Source organism: Eptatretus burgeri, chromosome 16 (assembly GCF_056783735.1).
Source record: "Eptatretus burgeri isolate ZD-2024b chromosome 16, Ebu_testis_v1, whole genome shotgun sequence".
Lineage (NCBI taxonomy): Eukaryota > Metazoa > Chordata > Myxini > Myxiniformes > Myxinidae > Eptatretus > Eptatretus burgeri.
The window spans coordinates 61,464,768-61,485,474 of record NC_140976.1 but is presented as its reverse complement, the minus strand read 5'-3'; the positions used below and the strand labels follow the sequence as shown (position 1 = coordinate 61,485,474).

General features: G+C 41.4%; 2 protein-coding genes across 14 annotated transcripts in view; one reads left to right on the top strand and one right to left on the bottom strand.

Moving 5' to 3' along the window:
• LOC147011171 (uncharacterized) overlaps nt 1-20,707 on the top strand; it is a 35,777-nt gene that overhangs the window by 3,377 nt on the left and 11,693 nt on the right. For 2 of the 13 annotated variants that reach the window (XR_015052213.1, XM_085858909.1), the window contains exons 3-5: nt 36-90; nt 6,624-6,700; nt 15,261-20,689. Coding sequence is in view for 8 of the 13 variants with exons in the window: in XM_085858909.1 (XP_085715035.1) it covers nt 36-90; nt 6,624-6,700; nt 15,261-15,434 (306 nt within the window). In the remaining 5 variants the exon portion in view is untranslated. Of the gene's footprint in view, nt 1-35; nt 91-251; nt 378-6,623; nt 6,701-8,414; nt 8,493-15,260; nt 20,690-20,707 lie in introns of those variants that run through there. The other 11 variants (XM_085858906.1, XM_085858907.1, XR_015052217.1 and 8 more) reach the window with 7 other exon arrangements.
• Nucleotides 4,230-20,707, bottom strand: part of SLC6A4 (solute carrier family 6 member 4) — a 122,551-nt gene continuing 106,073 nt past the window's right edge. Inside the window, exons 11-13 of the mRNA XM_085858903.1 lie at nt 16,563-16,663; nt 10,771-10,938; nt 4,230-10,398 (exon numbers count right to left, since the gene is read on the bottom strand). Coding sequence (XP_085715029.1) covers nt 10,318-10,398; nt 10,771-10,938; nt 16,563-16,663 — 350 coding nt within the window. The 3' untranslated portion in view covers nt 4,230-10,317. The remainder of the gene's footprint in view (nt 10,399-10,770; nt 10,939-16,562; nt 16,664-20,707) is intronic.

Genomic DNA, 20,707 nt, shown 5'->3' with positions numbered 1-20,707 from the left:
ATATCATCCATTTGTGCAACTGTGTCTGTACTCAGATCCGCAAGTTCCAGAAGCTTGCAGTTTTCATCCGCCTTGAACTTTGGGAAACCGGTGAGTTTCTCAGTTGTTTGAGTGGTGATCCTTGTCATATATATAAACCTCCGTTCAAGCTCCTTCCAAGATTATTGGTGAGCAACCTTGGGATCGGAAATGTTGCGGTGTCGAAATCGGTCGACGAGCTGTATCACTTCGCCTTTGGTGTATTTCACAAGGAAAGTGAGTCCCTGCGTCATGGGGTTCCGAGCCCAGTCAACCCTGGTCTGGAAGGAACAGCGCCACAGTTGGAACGCCATGAGGTTACTGTCGTAGACGTCTGGCTCGTGTGTTGGCTGCCACTGGTGAGAAAGGGTGTCATTAATTTCTCTTGTCTATCAACAGGCAAAATTTATGGTTCAGCCTCAGGCTTGTCTGGTGTCATCATGGGTGACGACGAGGGTGACTGAGTCTTCCATTCAGACTTTCTCCACAGTTGCTGTTTTTTGGGCTTGGAGTGTCCGCGAGTCGGCTTCTGCCATTGCTTGTTCCTTTTTCAGCTCGCCCTCAGCTCTTGCTTGGTCTTCTTTGGCTCTTGCTTGGTGCACTTGCAAATCCTTTTTTAATTGTTAACATGATGTGACACCACAAAAATTGACAATTTTGGTGGCCATTTTGTTTTTTGGTCCTAAAATATTTTCCTCAAGGGTGCCAAGGTGGCACCTGGCTTCATTTGGTTCAGGACAGGTCAAATATGTCAAATCAACCAAAAAAACATGGTTGGCATGAAAAACACCATTTGGCAGATGGACTACCTGGAAAATTTGGTGGGCATCCGATCTTCTAGGATTGCTGCACAAGTGTTATGCAGTGTACCTTTCTCCTGGAAACCTTTTGTTCCTCCTTTCTTGGAGGTTTAAATGATCTCTATCTGGACTGTATCAAGTTCCTTCGACAATGGCAATCAGCACAGAAAAAGGTTTGATGGAGAGACCTATTTTCCATTTCTCCTCATTTCCCAAACTGAGGTTTTAGGATTTTATAAACGCGTGCCATCAAGGCATGGTGATCCTCAATGGATGATCATCCACTGGATTCTTTCTTCCAATCACTTCCTGCACTGGTTTTCAAATCTTTTGTCAGATTATTCATTTTTAGAGCTTACCTGGAACAAAGTTCATTAACTCATCTGGAACATAGTTCAGGTGAGGTATTAGCATCGTGCGGTGTCTGTCAGTCAGTGAGGTAGTCTGTAAAGCAGTGTTTCTCAAGGTGGGGTGCACACCCCACCGGTGGGGCGTGGCAATATTTTGGTGCGGCATGAGGATTCAGAATTAATGAATCAATATATGATCGCTTTCATAGCTTTGCACTTTCAAATTTTCAACTGACAAAATTGACAAAACTGAAACTGACAAAATTGGTTCATCGAATCAAACAAATCTGCAACCAGCATCAAGGGCAGGGCTCCCATTGAAGTGAGTAGCCATTGAATAAAATTTGCAATAAAGTTTTAATAAAGCCTTTTGAATACATATGTAGCATATACTGTAGTGTTTCCAATCATGGTGGGGCGTACAATTTTTTTGAAAATCAAAGTGGGGCGTGGAACAAAAAAGGTTGAGAAACACTGCTGTAAAGACTCGGATCTTCTTCTCTGAAACTACACAAACAATTTCGATGAAACTTCACCACAACCTTCATCACCCACAATGTATCAAAGTTTATTGACCGCATCAAAATTTGCACTCATTAAGGAGGTCAACGGGGGTGGGTGGGTTTGAACCCTCCAAAATAGTTATTTGCTCTCTTCTCCGAAACTACACAAATTATTTTGATGAAACTTGACCACAACCTTCATCACCTGTGATGTACCAAAGTGTATTGACCGCATCAAAATTTGCCCTCATTAAAGGGGTGAATAGGGGGAGTTTTGACCCCCAAAAATATGTATTTGCTCTCTTCTCTGAAACTACACACATAATTTCAATGAAACTTGACCACAACCTTCATCACCCGTGATGTACCAACGTTTGTTCACGACATTAAAAAAAAATGAGGGTCTTCTGTGAGGGGTTTGAGTGATTGTTGCTCCTGATTCTGGTGAGCTTCAAGATGCGTGGTCCTATTTTTTGTATTTTCAATGCAGGATCATACATTGGATTCTTCCTTCCAATAACTTACTGCACTGGTTTTCAAATCTTTTATTGCGTTTAATAATCAGATACAGAAGTCAACTGCTAGAATGAAGGAAGAAAAGGACAAACAAGAAAGGGAAGTTAAAACAAGCAATGAGTGCGGGAACAGTACGCAAGGAAGTCATGCTACACAGCCGCCATAATAGCCATGGTCATGCCCACCGGAATATCGAGAGAGGGAAAGAGATGACAGCACTGGACCTGCATGTTTGTAGACCTTGGCAGTAACGATGTATTAGCTGAAGGACTTGCCACTTGACCTGATTAATGGCCTTTATTCATTCTTCCATTGTTGGTCGTTCATTGAGTTTATTCCTCATTTCCAGCTGAGGTAATTGTGTTGATGGTATCTTGACTAATTGTGGACTCCCTGTTGATGATTATCATCATATGTCACTGTTGGTGCACATGCTCTAATAACGTGAGCATCGTTATCCTTGTTGAGTGGATGCTGTAGTCTTCTCTGCATTAACCTCCTTTGATAACTCCAACACTCCATGGATCGTGGTCTCATTTTATGGTGCCCCTCTCCTGCAAGAGAATGTTTATCCTGTCCCATTCCTTTTATCAGATAACAGAAAGCTCGTCTTTATCAAGACTGGAGATGGTCTGCATCTGTGGAAAAATCAGGACAATGAATATTTCCGAGTATGACGGAATGCTAACCACCGTGGGAAAGAAGATAAAGCGATGTTTCAAGCATGAGTCTGTCTTCAAATACAACTTCAAAGCAATCCTCAATGAACAAACAACACTTTGTGTTGCAATGAACCAGCAACCCGACAGTTTATATTTAGGTTGAGAATCGAACGCAGACTATAGGTAAGTACACTTTCTTGCTCCATCCTATCAGACTAGCAAAGAAATCCACTAAGTGAATCCACTTTATTGTTTTTCTTCTCTGATCTACGTTTTTACTGACTTTTCATTTTTTTTCCTCTCTAACATAATCTAACGCTCCTGGAAGATCTACATTTTTCACAACGAGGACAATGATATTATATGGATCCCATGACGTCCATACAGGTTGATAGTTCACTCCACAATTTTGAGAATTACATACTCGAGGTATACAATTGCTTAACATCATTCTTGGAGTCTATTTTTATGATGTTTTTGAAAGTGTTCGGAAAACCCGTCACCGTGTTGAAATTCCCTGGAAGTTTTTATGAACACAAGCTTAAACATTGCTCCTCAAGAAAAAAAACACACGACAAAAAGCACTCAAAAGTGACCAATTTTGTGACACGTGTCCTTTAATAGGTTCATGGATATGTGATGGTTGAGGTTCAATTGCATGATCATTTTTGCAAAATCCTTTTATCACTTGTTAAAATAAGCTTTGATATAACAGAGTTGAATGAAAGAAAATTCACTGCCCACATCTATAAAAGCTTTTTGACTAATTATAAGCCGTATGAATGTTTAGAAGTTTCAGAACAAAACAGGAAAGTCAGATAATGATTCAAAAAACAAGCAAACATGTATTTGCTTTTTTGGTTTAAAACTCCCTGTGACAAACATCAGCAATGTAAAACAATACAATATTTGGGTGCAATTCTTGCACAATGGTTTTTCATTAGATAAAAAGAAATCAAAGTAAAGTAAAGTACGTAGAACATTATAAGAAAGCATACTTGAAATTGACTGTGTGAAAAATATTTTACTGATGGTAAATTACGATTTAGCATTTACCAAGATAAGAAGCTCAACATGTTCGATATGGATTTTTTTCCCCCCTCCTTTTACAACAAACAGAACAAGTCTCACAATGACATCACTATTACTTGCTAATAACACTTCAAGAAACATCAGAAAGTGCTGTGTATTTCACAACAAGAACAGTCACATGGTCTGAAAGGTTTATCTCGGGCAGAAGACACAATTATAGACAGACAAGGCATGCAGATACCGTAGTTGAACTGATGGTGGAACAATCCATTCCATTGCTTCGGTTTGATTTTGCTCTCCTGGCCCTACACAATGTGCACTTTTCGGCAATACTTTTAATCTGTTGTGGTGTGTGTGTGTGTGTGTGTGTGTGTGTGTGTGTGTGTGTGTGTGTGTGTGTGTGTGTGTGTGTGTGTGTGTGTGTGTGTGTGTGTGTGTGTGTGTGGTGTGTGTGTTTGTGTGTGACAGTTTGATTCAGGGTTAAGTGGGGTGGTCGTGCTGCTTCGTGAACATGTTACACAGTATTTAAGGTATTTGTCCTATAATGCAATGTGTGATGGGAGTTGTAACTATGTGATCATACGTTAAATCCTCTAGCGAATAAAGTTTGGTTAGTAATGTTGCAATGATGGGTTGACTGGATGTAACTGCGGTTGTGAATCTACTGAAGTAGGAAATCTACTGACTTGGATCTGTGACTGGGGTTGTGGATCTGCCGTTTGGAGAGGTTCTGGGCTAAAAGGATTGAAACTTCGAGGAAGAACAGTGCCCAGCTAACAATCCATGAGGTCAGGAAACCATTCAATTGCTTACAGGTTCACGTTCGTACTTTAGGTAAGGGACGAAGTTTTGAGGTTTCAAATATAAATGAAGTTGAATATAGGATGTTGTGACATTAACATCATTTACAACAATCCTTTAAATTAGATTATATTTAAGGAATAGCCGAGACTATACAATGAATAAAAAGTGTGTGTGTGTGCGTGCGTGTGTGTGTGTGTGTGTCGTTTTCTCTATTTGCGGGTTTGTGGAGATGAAACAGAGTCCTCCCAAGACTCAAAGTATCCACCTTCGCTTCGGTAAGGGATCACAATTCATGGACCAATCTGTTGAATTTTTGTTTCTCAGAGTTTTTTTTCCGAGGGCTCTTTTCATCATCGTCACCAAACCCCGGACTGCCTCCAATTGTAGTTCGTTTATGGTAATATTCCTGGGGATGGTTTTTAAAATCTCAGTGAGGTTCTTTATTATCCCTGTTCCTCCAATTATCACTGGTGGTACAATTTCGACACTCTTCAGCATCCAAGATCTCTTGATCTCCTTTTTGAGGTCCTGGTATTTGGTTATTTTCTTGATTTCTTTATTTAACCCAAAATCGCTGGGTACTGATATCTCAATGAGCAATGCTGTCTTTTCCTTTTTGTTCCTAAGTAATATATCCGGTTGCAAGGCTTTGTTTTCCATGTTCACGCTCAATGGGATCATCAGATCATACGTGAGCATGACGTCCGTATTTTCAATGATTGCCCTTGGTTCGTGTTTCCATGAGTTTTCTGGAACTGGGATGTTCAAATTTTTGCAGATATGCGAATGAATCACTTTGCATACTTTGTTGTGCCGTTGTGTGTAACGTTGTTCTGATAGTAGTTTTTTGCATCTCGAAAGCAGGTGACTCGTACTTTCCATTACCGTCTTGCAGAAAATACATTTGTTTGTCTGGCTATGTCCCGCCATCATTTTAAAATCCATTGGTGTCGTGTCCTTGATCTTGGGCATTTATTATTATTCTTTCTCCGTCCCAGTTGAGCTGACTTCTTCTTAACCATTCCAATGAGACTTCTTTGTTGATCCCAACTCAGTCAAATTATTTTTTGCATTTTCCTGCTCTTTTGTCATTTTCCCAGTTGTTGGTGTCTATTTTTTGACGTTTCTTTTTATCTTTTTCTTCTTTTTTTTCCAATTGTTGGGCTGTGTTTGTTGCTATTTCATTTTTCTGTGCGGCATCTTCTATTCACACCTGTTTTTGGAAATTTCTTGCAAGGTGAGTTGAGGATACTTTATCAGGGTTGTTGTGTTCATGTTTGTTTACAAATTGAATCCGATACTCAGCTTGTCCTACACTCGTCGCTCTGTGCACCCGTTTGAGTTCCATCAGGCTACTCCCTCCCTCTCCTCTCGGCAGATACATTCTCGGGATGCATTGGATTTTGTAAAACGTTTTTTGGATGGAAAGGACTTTTCTTGATTTTGATGTCTAACTTATTGATTTATGATTGGGGTCAGTTTATTATTTCACAGCTGTATTGGAACACTAGTACTGCGAGCAAGGGCGTATGAGGTGAGGTAAGGGGAGGGGGGGAATGCCCCCCCTTCCCCCCCAAAAAAAACCAGCTTAGCTTTTATAATTTGGGCATAAAATATCAGGATGACGAAATATCACGAGATGACAGTATGATGACAGCCTGTGATGTAAAAACTCACCTGAATTGTCATATATTTGACTATTTTGCAATTATCAATTATAATCCTTTTGGATTAAAATAATAGTAAAAAAGTAGAAATACTATAAGTATCGAATTTATTATACATCTGGCAAGTGGTAGCTCTGCCTGACTCCCGAGTCATCTGGCAATCGCCGTCATGTTATGGTCAGGCAAAGAAGCCACACAGGGCCTTGGGACCTCTGAAGATCTGATAAGAAGGATTCTCAACGGCTTACTGATTGGCTGTTCATGTTGCCAGATTATGTCTACAGAATGGCGTATTACTTCTGGGGAAACCGTCCGCGACTCTTTGGAACTTTGGGACTTCGTGAGCAGGTATGTTCTCACTGGCCTTCGGGGAAAGCTGTGCGATGTCTCGGGACTTCTTCGTGCTGGTTCATTGAAGGGGTTTCAGATGTTTGTTTATCATCTGTTCCTGTCGCCTAAGAGATATTATTAGATAACCATTTTGAAATTGCCCCTAGTTCGATTCTTTGGTTTGCTCAAAAGTGTTTAAAATAACTAAAGAGGGAATCACCCCCATGCAATGGCTGGCTTATTAAAGCAGTGCTTTGCACGAAGGCCTTTTTGAAATGATGTTCATGATGTCATTTTGAAAGGGTCGTTTTGGGCTGTGCTACGACTGAGTGGAAGGAGGGATGGTAGTGGAGGTGTGGGGGGGGGGGGATGGTGAAGTGTACATTCAGGCAACACAGCCATCATTCAGGCAAACCTGTAGCTGCCCTCCAAAAGAAAAATGGCTCGTATGCCCATGACTGTTGGTTTATGGTTTTGATTTTGTTTCTGAGAGGTACCTTTTCAGGATCAGCTTCGTTCTACGTCGGTATTATCTGGCGATTGTTTTGCGCATTTGTTTATGGCATATTTGGTGGCTCTCTTCTACTCCAAGGTGTGTGTGTGTGTGTGTGTGTGTGTGTGTGTGTGTGTGTGTGTGTGTGTGTGTGTGTGTGTGTGTGTGTGTGTGTGTGTGTGTGTGTGTGTGTGTGTGTGTGTGAGAGAGAGAGTTAAAAAAAACAAAGCAGCAGCTCTGATTGTAAATGCACATGATGCTGATGTCATGTGTGCATTCAACAACATTGGGGAGGCAATGACAAACCACCCAGTATGAAGCAATTTCAATGATTTATCATTTTGGATTATTTTTTGATACAATGGCTAGATAACTGATACAATAACAATTATAACATTGATAAGTATAGCATCAGCTTAGCTTTAAAAACAAAGCATAATGGCGAACTAGTCTTGCTGCTAAAGGCTAGGGTCCACCTGCATTGGCAGATAGATGGAAAAATGGACGAAATCACAGGATGTTGATTGAGGTATTCTGACCTCCGTGGGAAGCAGGAGAAGCTGACATTTTGGGTGCTAACCTCAACGTGAACATCCAAAAGGTCAGTTTCTCCTTTCTTCCTATGGCTGTTAGCATACCTCAATCAACATCTAAGTTGATATCATCCATTAAAAAATAAAAATCAAGGTTTACAAGCTGCATGTGGATAGTTGTGATCAAGTTGAGTGCAATTATTTTTTTATACTCATTGTTATTATTATTAATAACAATAATAATATTCATATATTATTATAATCAATGCTATTAGAATACATATTTGGGAATTCAGAGGTGGATGGTGAACTTGATGCTGTAAATACATTATTTGAGAAATGTCAACACAATACCCAGTCATTGTAAAAAAGGTAACTCGATGCTGAGTTTCTGGTTTTCCTACTTGACAGCACACTTCGATGGCAAACATGAAAAGCATTTTGTTTGTTTCAGCAGCCAATTACAATGGGCTTACAAAGCACCAAACGACACATTTTAATGAAACAACTATTGCACACAGAACTCGATGATTCACTTCCATAAGACGCATGGAAAGCCTCGCTTAGGCCTCCCGGAAATTCTAGCTATATTAGAGGCATTCTTTGAGAATGCACCCACATCTATGCTTTGCAAGAAATGGTCGAGAAAATGATGGAATGTGACAAGAACAGCTACAAAAGTTACACTCATTTGTGATGCCTTCAGTTTTGAAAGCTGGAAGAGATCCCCGCATTTATATAGAGAAGATCCACTGCCTCAAAATGGAGGAACTGGCCATTTCAGGTCAGAGTCCATCAGAGAACTCAAAGCAACTTTCTGCTGCTGAAGATCCACATCAATTAAGTGAACCAACCTGCTCCCTTTCCTTACACAACCTTAATGTTAATATATGACTTGAACATATTTTCCTTTCTCTTCCTCTTTTTCTCTCCTCGTGTTCTTTCTTCTCCATGTTTGCTATTTATTAAAAAAAAAATCGTTATTTGTTACTCCGTGCACGTGAAGTGGAAAGTGGGCTTAAGCAATTGGATTACTTCTGTCTGTATTTCTGTCCATCCATCCACAAACGTCAAGTTTATGATCGAGGAACAACTTAATTTCAATTGGATGTTATATTTTGAACATGAATCTGAAAACGAACCCGTAGTTTAGCAGTACTTTGGCTCTGAATTCGTCCCGATTGCACGTGCACAGAGAGGAGTGAGATAATATTTTAACTCTATACTTGCCTGTCTGATAGTCAAACTAAATTGAAAATCATTCCAAACAGGAAACTAACTGTTTTTAAGGACATCATAAAGGACACAAACAACAACTGTAACATGTTAAATAAGGGGGTGTATAAGACGCGGCATAAACGGCGGTAAACTCCAGGAAAATTTTGTTCTCTATGACCTTTAAAATCTTTATTTTATTTAAATTTAATTATTGGGTATTCTTCAACACTGTGGAATTCACAAATCACCTTTTTTAGCACTTTCAAAACCCTTCAATTTAGGACTACTTGGACAAAACATTAAAGCATTTCACGTCATCACAACCGATCAAATTTGCAGCTCGTAGATTCCACCCATGTCCTTGTTTCTCAAGATATTGTGTGGTAATGTGTTCTATGAATTCTTGATTTTTATATCAGCTTGTTTACACAATTTGTTTACAGGTCGATGGTAATTTTCAGGTCTAACTGTGCAACTTGCTTTCACTATCTTAATCACATGTCTTACTTTGCTTATCTTTTGATTCGTTGTAAGTCTCGCCCCAAAGGAGATGCGAGACTATTGCAATGCCCCTATCTGTCTGTGTGTCTGCACTTTTAAAATGGTTTTCTCTGCAACCGCTTGAGCGATCGATGTAAAACTTTAAACATAGGAGGAACTCCCCATGGAGAATATTTTATTGCGAGCTGTCTTGTCTTATTTCACATGGTACGGCAGCCTTATTGGTTTAAAATTAAATAAAAATTAGACATAATTTTCTCTGAAACCGCTCAACAAAAAAATTTGAAACTTGCCAGATGTCATCAACTCCCCATGGGGTATATAGGGTGATACTGATAGCGATTATGTCATCGGTGAAGAGGTAATCCAGTCATAATTAGTTGAATTGGAATCCTTGTCCAAAAAACTGAAACAATATATCTGATCTCTTACTTGATGTGAGTGAAGAATTAAATTTATGGAGTTCATAACCCATGCCAAGAAATCATGTGACACAATAGGGTGCATGGATGATATGGGTATATGGGCTATAATAGCAGCGTAGTCAGTTAACAATGGTATGTTTGTTCAAAATGAATGCGCGAGGTGAGACTATGCGATCTACGCGTGCCATTCTAGTTTAATGTAAGTTATTTTCTGATGCTATTCCGTTAGCATCTTTGTGTGTGAATAAAATGATGTTGTGTATGTTTATAACTATCAACACAGTGTCCATGCATGACAGCTGAATTCCTTCTATCATCCCTGGGGGGGGGGGGGTGGGGGTGTGTAAGTCTGCTGTGAAATGTTTTCTTGCTTCTGGCCAGGCAGTCTGAATGTATGTTTCTTTCTTTCCTCCAAAAATGAAGATGTGCCGTTTTTCTTCAACTGAACCTTCAACTCCCATCTTTTCAGGGAAACACTGTCATTTGCATTGAACTTCGTGTCGTGCTGCCATCGTCACTCATGGGCTGTATGCTGGCTCGCAACCTCTGCTCATCACAGAGGAGGAAATAACCAAAACATTAGGGACAGCTCAAATAACACATGAATGAATCGTAGCATATAATGTGCAGCTTCTGCATGGTGTACGCAATACAAAACTGTGAGCCATTATACAAGTGAATTTTAATTCTGATTGTATAACATGGTACAATGGCTTCCTCGGCTGTATATTATCGTTAAGTAATTTTTTGTACTTGATTTAACACATCAGCATTGGGGTAACAAAAGTTCGTTTGTCTTTTTTTGCCACCCAGACCTCTTAAACGGTGAGAAACTGGCACTCACTCGGTAATATGAATTACAAAAGAATTCATTTTGATTTTTAAAAAAATGTACTTTTATCCGACATTGGGTCAAACCTGCTTCAAGGAGCCTGGCAATGAGAGCAGATGGTAGATCATGAAGGCTGGAATGCACAAGAATGATGAAGAGCCGATTGCGTAACCCACAAACGTGGCCCAGCTTGGATAGCTGTAATCAAAAAGGCGCAATGGGCCGGACCCCAGAAGGAAACTCACGATGATGAACTGAAAAAAAAGAAGCAAGATTTGTGTGAGCTTATATGAATATATGAAAACTAAAATAGTCTGGTTGTCGTAAACTTAAAAGAAAGATTAATAAGGCCTTAATGAGCTCCAATGTTGTTAGTTTTTTTAAGCAAATAGCTCTTGATGTTGGGATCTGAGTTCCAAATCCCATATGCTTAGCGTTGGATGCAGCAGTGGAATTCCTCAATCAACTTTCATTCAACCAGCCTTGGTGGTGTAATGGTTAGGGCGTCTTCTCTGAGTCTGGCATGTCAGTGGTTTGAACCCTGGCTGAGTCACATCAAAGACTTTAAACAATGGTATGTGCTGCTTCCTTGCTTGACACTCAGCATTTAATAGGATAGAGTAAATGGAAAAAAACCCATAAGTTGGTAATAACAGTGTAGGCTTTGTTGGGCCTAAGAGCCTCCTCCTGCGTTGAAGTCCCATGGAAGGAAACTGGCATTCAAAAAACATTTTTTATGCCTCCGCTGACGAATTCGTCAGAGGCATGATGTTTTCGGGTTGTCCGTCTGTCCATGCTAAATCTCGTTATCGCAATGTCTAAAGAACCGTGGAACGGATGTTGTTCAAACATGGTGGCAGTATATATTGTGACACAAAGATGATCTGATTAGATTTTGGGGTCATTAGGTTAAAGGTCAGAGGACATGTTAGGTAAAAATTGTTACCACGTTAACTTGTAAACCAGTGATGGTTTTTTGATCAAACTTGGTATCAATATACAGTATGATGCAAAGATGAACTGATTAGATAGTGGCATCAAGAGGTTAATGGTCAGAGTCTGTGATAGGTTTTCTTTACCATGGTAACTGAAGAACCACTGAAGGGATCTCAGTCAAACTTGGTACATGTATGTATAATGATGTATACATAAATTGATTAGATTATGGGGTCAAGATGTAAAAGGTCAAAAGGTCATGTCAGGTAAAATTGTGCTATTTTAGACAGCTGAAGGGATTAAAATCAAACTTGGCACAAGTATGTATAATGACGTAATAATGTGGGCCCAGCCACATCTGTTGAAGAGTACCGTTCTAGTAATACATGATCTAAGGCACATGGTGGAGCTGCACCCCACCCCCCCCCCCCCTCACACACACAAACACACAGATGAACATATGCAACACAATACAGGATTTATAGTTGAGACAAACACAGAGCCACTGAGCATGGGGGAAGTGCCAACACTTTCCGGGGTACTCAGGTGCCATTGTTGATGTCACAACGTCAAAAAGTGGTGCCATTGTTGATGTCACCACATGGTGCCACTTTTCTCACCGCACTCATGTGCAGGGCATTTCCTTCAGAGATATTTCCTACCCACATGGATGCCAAACTATGGGGATTGTCTGTGCTCTTAACCTTTTAAATGTAGTGTCAAGTAAGGAAGAAGCAAGTAAGTCTTTGATATGACTCGACTGAGGTTTAAACTGCCGACCTGGAGTTTGTGCAAAAAGCATCGTAATGATGCTGCAGGCATGTGGAGAAAGGTTTTGTGGTCAGACGAGACAAAAATTGAATTTTTTGGTCTAAATTAAAAGCGTTATATCTGGCGCAAACCTAACTACACACCACCCATTCAACACCATCCCTTACTATCAAGAATGGTGGTGGCAGCAGCATGTTATAGGGCTGCTTTTCATCAGCAGGGACTGGCAAGCTTGTCGGAATGGAAGGGACAATGGATGGTGCAAAGTACAGGAGAGTCCTTGATGAAAACTGCTTGAGTTAACCATTAATTTGAAACTGGGTCAGAGATTCACATTTCAGGACAATGATCCGAAGCACAAAGCTAAAGCCACACTGGAGTGGCTGAATAAGAAGAAAATAAATGTTTTTGAGTGGTTCAGTCAAAATCCTGAGTTGAACATTGATGGCGAGACTTGAAGATTTCAGTCCGTTGACGAACCCCATAAAACCTGGAAGAACTAAAGCAAGTTTCATGTGAAGAATGGGCAAAGATTTCACCATCTCACTGTGCTAAGCTGCTAGCAGAGCATGAACTCTGGCACAGCTTTTTTGATGATTGAAGGAAAATGCCCTTCCTTCCATTTCATTCAATCCTCTACTAATGCCGGCATAAGGGGATCATTCCCTCCCCCCCCAACCCTCCTCAAGTTCCCCTATCAAATACATGTCCAGAACACCACCTTCCCCTCCGGACTACCCCCTTCTCTTCCCCATCCTCCTCGCTCCCTTCCACCTCCCAGAGTGTATTGCCTTCCATTCCCCTTATGCTGCCTTCCCCTTCCCCTCACGTGCCTTCCCCTCCCCTCACGCTGCCTTCCCCTCCCCTTGCACTGCCTTCCCCTCCGTTCACCCTGCCTTCCTCTGCCCTTGTGCTGCCTTCCCCTCTCCTCGCGCTGCCTTCCCTTTCCCCTCACTCTGCCTTTCCCTCCCCTCGCGCTGCCTTCCACTCCCCTGGCACTGCCTTTCCTTCACCTCACGCTGCCGTCCCAGTCCCTCATGCTGCCTTCCCCACCCCGTCACGCTGCCTCCCCTTTTCCTCACACTTTCTTCCCTTCCCTCCCCTCATGCTATCCTTCTCCCAAACCCCCTCTACCACCGTACAACTCCAGAGAGGAAGGGGTGTCAAAGAATGTGTGACATGGACAAATGAAAGCAGTTACTTTTTAGCAGCCGGAACTGATGCTCTGATTATGTAATTCCGCAATTAGTGTCAGGTTAAGAGATTCTAGAGCTTATCGTATGTGTGGAAAGTAAATAAAGGCATGAACTCTGGCGCAGCTTTTTTGACGATTGAAGGAAAATTCCCTTCCTTCCGTTTCATTCAATCCTCTACTAATGCCGGCATAAGGGGACCATCCCCCCCCCACCCTCCTCAAGTTCCCCTATCAAACACATGTCCAGAGTACCACCTTCCCCTCTCTTCCCCATCTTCCTCGCTCCCTCCCCCCTCCCAGAGTGTGTAGCGGCAGGTGGTGAGGCCTTGCTCTCCCCACCCCCTTACTCCCACCCCTTTTCTTGCTCCCCCATGGAGCGATCCATAACCTTTTCAGATATGCTATACACAGTTTTTGGCCCCATCTCTCAATGGTGAAGAATCACTTAAAAAATTCTCGTATCTAGATCTGGATTAGGATCTTCACCAAAATCTAATCAATTAATCCTTGTCACACACCCAACCTGTCCACCAAGTTTCGTCAGAATCCATCCATAACCTTTTGAGATATTGTCCTAAATATCATTTTTGGCCCGGTCCCTCAATGGTGAAGAATCACTTAAAAATTCTCAGATCTGGATCCGGATTCGGATCTTCACAAAAATTTAGCAGCTCTGTCCTTGGCCAGTCGCCTACACACACACACACACACACACACACACACACACACACACACACACACACACACACACACACACACACACACACACACACACACACACACACACACACACACACACACACACACAACGATTGCTTAAAAACTGTGGCCAAAAATCGTGTGACAAACAGACAGACAAACACGACAGACCAACATACTTGGCGAAATATTTTTCGCCAAGCAATACATAACTAATCCTCCAGCACACAACATTGCCGGGGTGCCTTCGGTGCCCAGCGTTGCCGCAATGCAGCACATGGAGACAGAATTGGGAGGGAGCGGTGTACAATAATTGATTAAATTATAAATTACATAATTAAAATAAATGAATAAAAATCGGAGAATAATTAATTTCTTCATCAATTCGCTAATAGCATACCCAAACCACCACCGCTTCATCTGAATCTGTAACTTTTTGAAAATTAAGTAATTAATCGAAAAATGAATAAATAACTAATAAATAAATAAGTTAATACCCTGTCGTATTCAAATATCATCTTCCTCACTCAAAAGGTGCCTGAGATATTTCCCAGGTGAGAAACAAAATAAATAAGTACATAATAAATCAATAATAATTATGTAATTTATGAATGAATTGATTAATCAAAAAATATAAACATACTGTTTTTGCCAAAGCACATCCTCAATTTTGTCCCCAACTTCCTTTTCTTAAAGGATGGCTGAGATATCGCCCGGACATACAAGAAAAAAAAATGAATCGATTAATTGATTAATAAATCACAAAAAGCCTTTATAGCCAAATCACTTGTTCACTGTCATGTCCAAATATCAGCTTCCTCGATCAAAAGGTGCCTGATATATTGCCCAAATGAGAAACAAAGTAAATAAGTAATTCATAAATCAATAATAATGAAGTAATTAATGAATGAATTGATTAATCAAAAAATATTGTTTTTGCCAAAGCATATCTTCACTTTTGTCCCCAAATTTCAGCTTCCAAGCTCAAAGGATGGCTGCGATATCACCCTGACATACAAGAAAGAAAGAAAGAAAGAAAACGGAGCAAAAACTGAGCACTCCCTTCCTTTGGTGCCCGGTGATGATGTCCTGCATCGCCTGGTTGTGGAATTGGGAAGGAGTGGTGTACAATACACTTTCAGTCCTTGAGCACGTATGTGTTTAAACTCATAACAAGTTTCGTTTTCCATGTCCAGGTAAAAGGCCCGTCTTCCGTTCCCTATCTTCTTCGAACCTTTCACACTCCGAACAATTATTTCCTCATTCTTCACTTGTGTTAAATACGAATTTCTTACAGATCTGTTACTGGTTCTTACAAGAGTTGTAAAACGCGATAATCTCGATCTTCTTTTCATGGGTGTATGATCGATGCTTCAGTGGCGTGTCCATTTTGGTTGTGATGACAAATGTTGTTTTACGACCCTTTATGATAAAGGGTCGTAAAATACTCATTTACGACCCTTGATGAACAACATTGTTTGGAACGTACAACTCTTGTAAGTACCAGTATCAGATGTGTAAGAAATTCTGACTTAAAGTTTATGTACCAATGCCAATAAAACACGAAATACTGTCGTGTTTGAGTTAATAATATTTTCAGTTTTCAAAGCCTTATTATCTTTTTATATGTGCTTATTTTTAATGGAGAAATCAAATAGGGAGGTCCATGTACTCTTATTTTTCACGCATAGCCTTATTATCCAGATTTTTCTGTATCACCTTGTACCAGCAAGCCGAAGCTCCCAACCACTATGCTTCAAATGTGCGATGGGTCTTGAATGATGTCTTCCAAGCCAAGTGGATCAGTAGATGTGGACCAATTGCTTCGTCGCCTCGTTCGTCTGACCCTAACCCCATTGGACGACATTTTATCGGGCTGTGTAGAACTGTTGTTTACTCATCAAAACGACATTGTTTGGATGAACCTAAGGCTACGATCACAAATGCAATTCATGAAATTACTCAGCAGTAACTGGAAAATGTTTTCAGCAAGTTCAAAAATCGGATTGAGCGATGCATTACAAAAGATGGCAGTTTAGTTGAAGTCTAAAACCTTGAACTGTATTGGGTAAAAGCTTTATGAATTATGCTTTCATGCATCAATTATAGTTTGTTTCTATCATGTGTACATCAGAAGTTTTTAATGTTCAAAGTTGCACAAGGACTTTATGGACAGCCTGTATATTATCAGTACATTTCAAGTCTGAAATCGAAAACAATTTTGGCTGACACACAAAGTTGTTTTTAATTTGGAAGAAAGCTGGAGCCATTTCCTACCGCAAGAAACAGCGGACTTATGGCAACCCAACACAACTGCCAAAAGTATCCCGGAGTGTGGCCCAGCATCGCATATATGTCCATGGAAAAACGGCGGATGCCTGCAAAACAACATTGATTAAATCCAGACAGATTACAAAACAACTTCCACAGAAACATCTTAATGCTACTGAAGACTATATTTCTATGGTATGTGTACAACTCAACACATCAATGACATGTCTTCATCACTGGGCAAATAATTGTATCAGTTTGCAAACAAGGTTTCCCTGTCAGGTCAGGCCAGATTAGATCTGTGACTTGCTACAGGTTCCATGTAAACCTGGACGAACCTGCTTCATTGTCAGGTTGTCAGAAACTAAACCGTCTCCCCCACCAGGTTTCGTGGTGAGGAGGGTGTATGGATATGGACACCCAGCAGGATTCAAAACAAAACCTGTCAGGGCGGAGGAGCTCCTTGTGAGTCAACGGCCATCCATATCTATTGGCCAACAGTGTCTGTGGACGTCCTCCTGCAGTTGGGTTACTTCTTTTTTTAGGTTGGTGGCAGGATTTGCACTCCGGCCACCATAAATCCCTTAAGTCCGCAAAATTTACGACAAAGAAATCTGAAAACCCACTCCGTGGGAGTACCTCCTGTGCAGCTACCATCCGCAGGGCAGCTCACGGGATGATGGGATTGGGGCAAAACCTTCGGAACCCCCGCTCTTTGATGATAGGAGAAAAACCACAGGGTAACCTTCCCGGGTCAGGTTGTGGTAGTGTGTGTTGGGGTGGTGCTGAGGTCTCGTCCACCAGACGGCGGTCTCATTGGGTTAACCTGAAGTGGTCCCTTTGGGTGGGTGCCTGGAATGTCTCAGGGAGCCTCGTGAGTGGAGGAGGCCAATGGGCCGACCACATGTCTCCTGGTTGCAGCAGGTTGATCAGCATCTCAAGGATATGGGGATGGGTCAGGCATCTGCCTGGGGGATGGCCAGACGGAGACCCCTGGAGTAACAGCGGAAAATGGATGCAGCGACGTGCTGCTCCAACGCATGCTCCCATACCATACTTGCTTCCCTGTGCAGGATAGTTCCACAGCCTTTTATCAGGCTCACTGAAGTAGCATTCTGTTTTTTCTTTCGAATTGGAGAAAATAAGCAACTGTTCTTCTACCTGGAACACATCCTTTAGTGCAATAAAGACCCATATTCTCACTTTGTCCCTCCATTAGGACCTGTGACTATAACCCCCAATTTAGTTTTTGTGCTCAGCCTCTAGGAAGGCTATAGTCTCTGGAACTCCTGAGCCTCACTATCAGACACAAACTGTTTTGAAAGGAACATATCTCCAAATCAGCCTGCTGACTCAGAATTATTCAAAGGACCAAACCTTCCTTTGCTCTCCCCAGCTTATAATGATGCATGAAGTATTTGTTTAGAATGTCATTGAATATCGCTCCCTACCTGTGGACTGGCTCTACTGCTTCCCATCTTGCCTTCATTGAGGCTTCAAAAATCTACGGCACTCCATTTCATTGAAATTTCAAGTCGGGAATCCGAGTCTCACAGTCTGCTTCTTGCTCACTTTCGGCAAGTTTGTGACCTTGAAGTTTTGTACGAGCTCGATGTTGGTCTTGTTCTTCCTGCCCTCTATGTCTCTGTACAGGGTCTTCCGCTCCAACTCATACAGGTTCTCCCAGAAAACTTTTCCTTAGCCTCCCTTCGTCTAAGCTCACCACTCACCTCCATTCCTTCATACCCCTCTTTCATCACCTGTGGAAGTCTTCCTGAGTCTGTTGTCTCTTGCTACTCGCTATGGAATTTGAAATCTGCTACCTACCACGACATAATGGTTTCTCCCATTCTTACAACTGAACCTTACGACACCCACCCTGCTTCCATCATTCTCCTGTAATTGCTCTGCTCGTGCTGTTGTTCATGTTTGTTGTTGGCCCACTATTTTCTTTTGCTACCTTTTTTCTGTTGGTCAATTGAGCCTCTGTTGCTCTGCTCTCCATGAGCCTCAATAATTGAATGTCATTGATTTTTTACAACCGCCACCGAATGGGGACGGAGGTTATGTTTTCACCCCTGTTTGTTTGTCTGTGTGTTGGTGAGCTGTATATCTCAAAAAGTTAACGACCGATTCAGATTAACCTTGGTGGACAGGTTGGGTGTGTGACAAGGATGAATTGATAAGTTTTTGGTGAAGATCTGGATCTGGATACGAGAATTTTAAAGTGATTCTTCACCATTGACAGATGGGACCAAAAACGATGCAAAGCACAATATCTCGAAAAGTTACGGACAGGTTATGACAAAACTAGGTGGATGAGTTGGTTAGGTAAGAAGAACAAGCCAATTGGATTTTGGTTAAGGTCCAGGTGCAGATCTGGCCTGTCAGTGGGATACAAAACATAAACTGTTCAGCCTGGCAGAGATATGCGCTGTCCTAAGTCCCGTTTGACTTTCAATCTGTTCTGAGCAGATTTGTTTCTCAATACAACCTCACAAGTAGAACAAAGTTATTGGTTATTATTGACATTTCTAGAAAGTTCTATCATACCTTCCAACCCATACATAAATGAGCTAGAAATGCGAGTCATCTCACAAGCTGATATATTTGTGTTGCAAAGCACATGAGAGCAGTTTATCTGTGAACGATCACTGTTGCATTGTTAACCCAATCAGTCGAGCTTCATCAGTGGTATTCTATGACCATATAATATTTTCCCTGATGGTGAAAAAGAAGGTTTAGCTGCCAGAAACATTCTGATGTGGGAAAGATAAAGATGCTGGAGAAAGGTTGTAAAAATCTTGTGAGAATTGCTAGCCAACAAAAATTGGGAAATTGATCACCAACGAAAAATCTGAGATTTTCAATCTGCCCTGCTCACCCTTGATAAAGAACATTTATTTACCCGCTCTGACAAGTGTGACTGTGAACAGTTGAATTCTGGTCGCTTCTGCAAAATGTCTGCTAAAATTCCACTAATTTTCTTTGCCAAAAAGTGAGAAACTGCCATTGAACTCTTGTGAAAAGGGTCTGAACTCTACGAACAAAGGGTGTTTACGAAGCTCTGGGAAGGGGGTGGGGTTAATAGATGTTTTCATTAACATTGTGATTGACAAGCTTAAATTGACATCTGTTGGAAAAATGCTTAATTATTCCCGTTCATTTTGTATATGTTTATTTATTTATACTCGTGCGGGCCCGTATGTGCGTGCCCATACATGCGTGCTCGTACGTGCATGGCCGTACGTGGAAAAAAAAAAGAAAGAAAAAAAAAGAATTGTGACGTCAATCGTGGCGTCATAGCACCGTGTCCTGTCATTGGTTGGCAAATAAATGGCCGTAACTTTGGAACCGCTTGTCCGATTAATATCCAACCTTGAAAAGGCACATCCACAGGTCCCCAGCAATATTCTTGGCAAGTTTCAATTCGATCGGACCAGGGGTTGTCGAGAAACAGCGGTCGCAGACACACATACATACAGACAGACACACACAAACATTGCTGGAATTATAGATAGATATGTTTGTCTAAGGATCACGTGCACACCATGACCCTACTGTCAGCGTGAGAACCCTGAATCTTTTCTTGTTTCGCTGTTCCTTGAATTCTGAATGCCTGGTGTTGGCTTAATGGTTCGGGTGGTGGGCTTGTGATCCTATGGTTTTGAGTTCAAATTCCGCTCCACTGTTGAATTAATACCAGGTGGGGTTTACTCAGCCTGTCATCCTTCCGAGGTCGGCAAAATGAGTACCAGCTTGCTGAGATGATTGAGCCATTCGAGTATCCTGCGTCAGAGTGGCGACCCATCCAGGATTGTGCCCAATAGCCCATGAGACTGCTTCGGCAGCACCAATGCTCTGCACAGAGTATGGTCCCAATAGATGGATGGATGGATGAACTCTAACAAGTTATGCAGACAAACCAAAACTGATAAAAGCTTATTTGCCGGTTTCTTGCTCACATTTCCATAGTTATAGACAAAATATACACAATTTGCATGAAACGTCAGAATGGCTTGGTGTATGTATTTTCACGAAGACACACACACACACACACACACACACACACACACACACACACACACACACACACACACACACACACACACACACACACACACACACACACACACACACACATATATAAA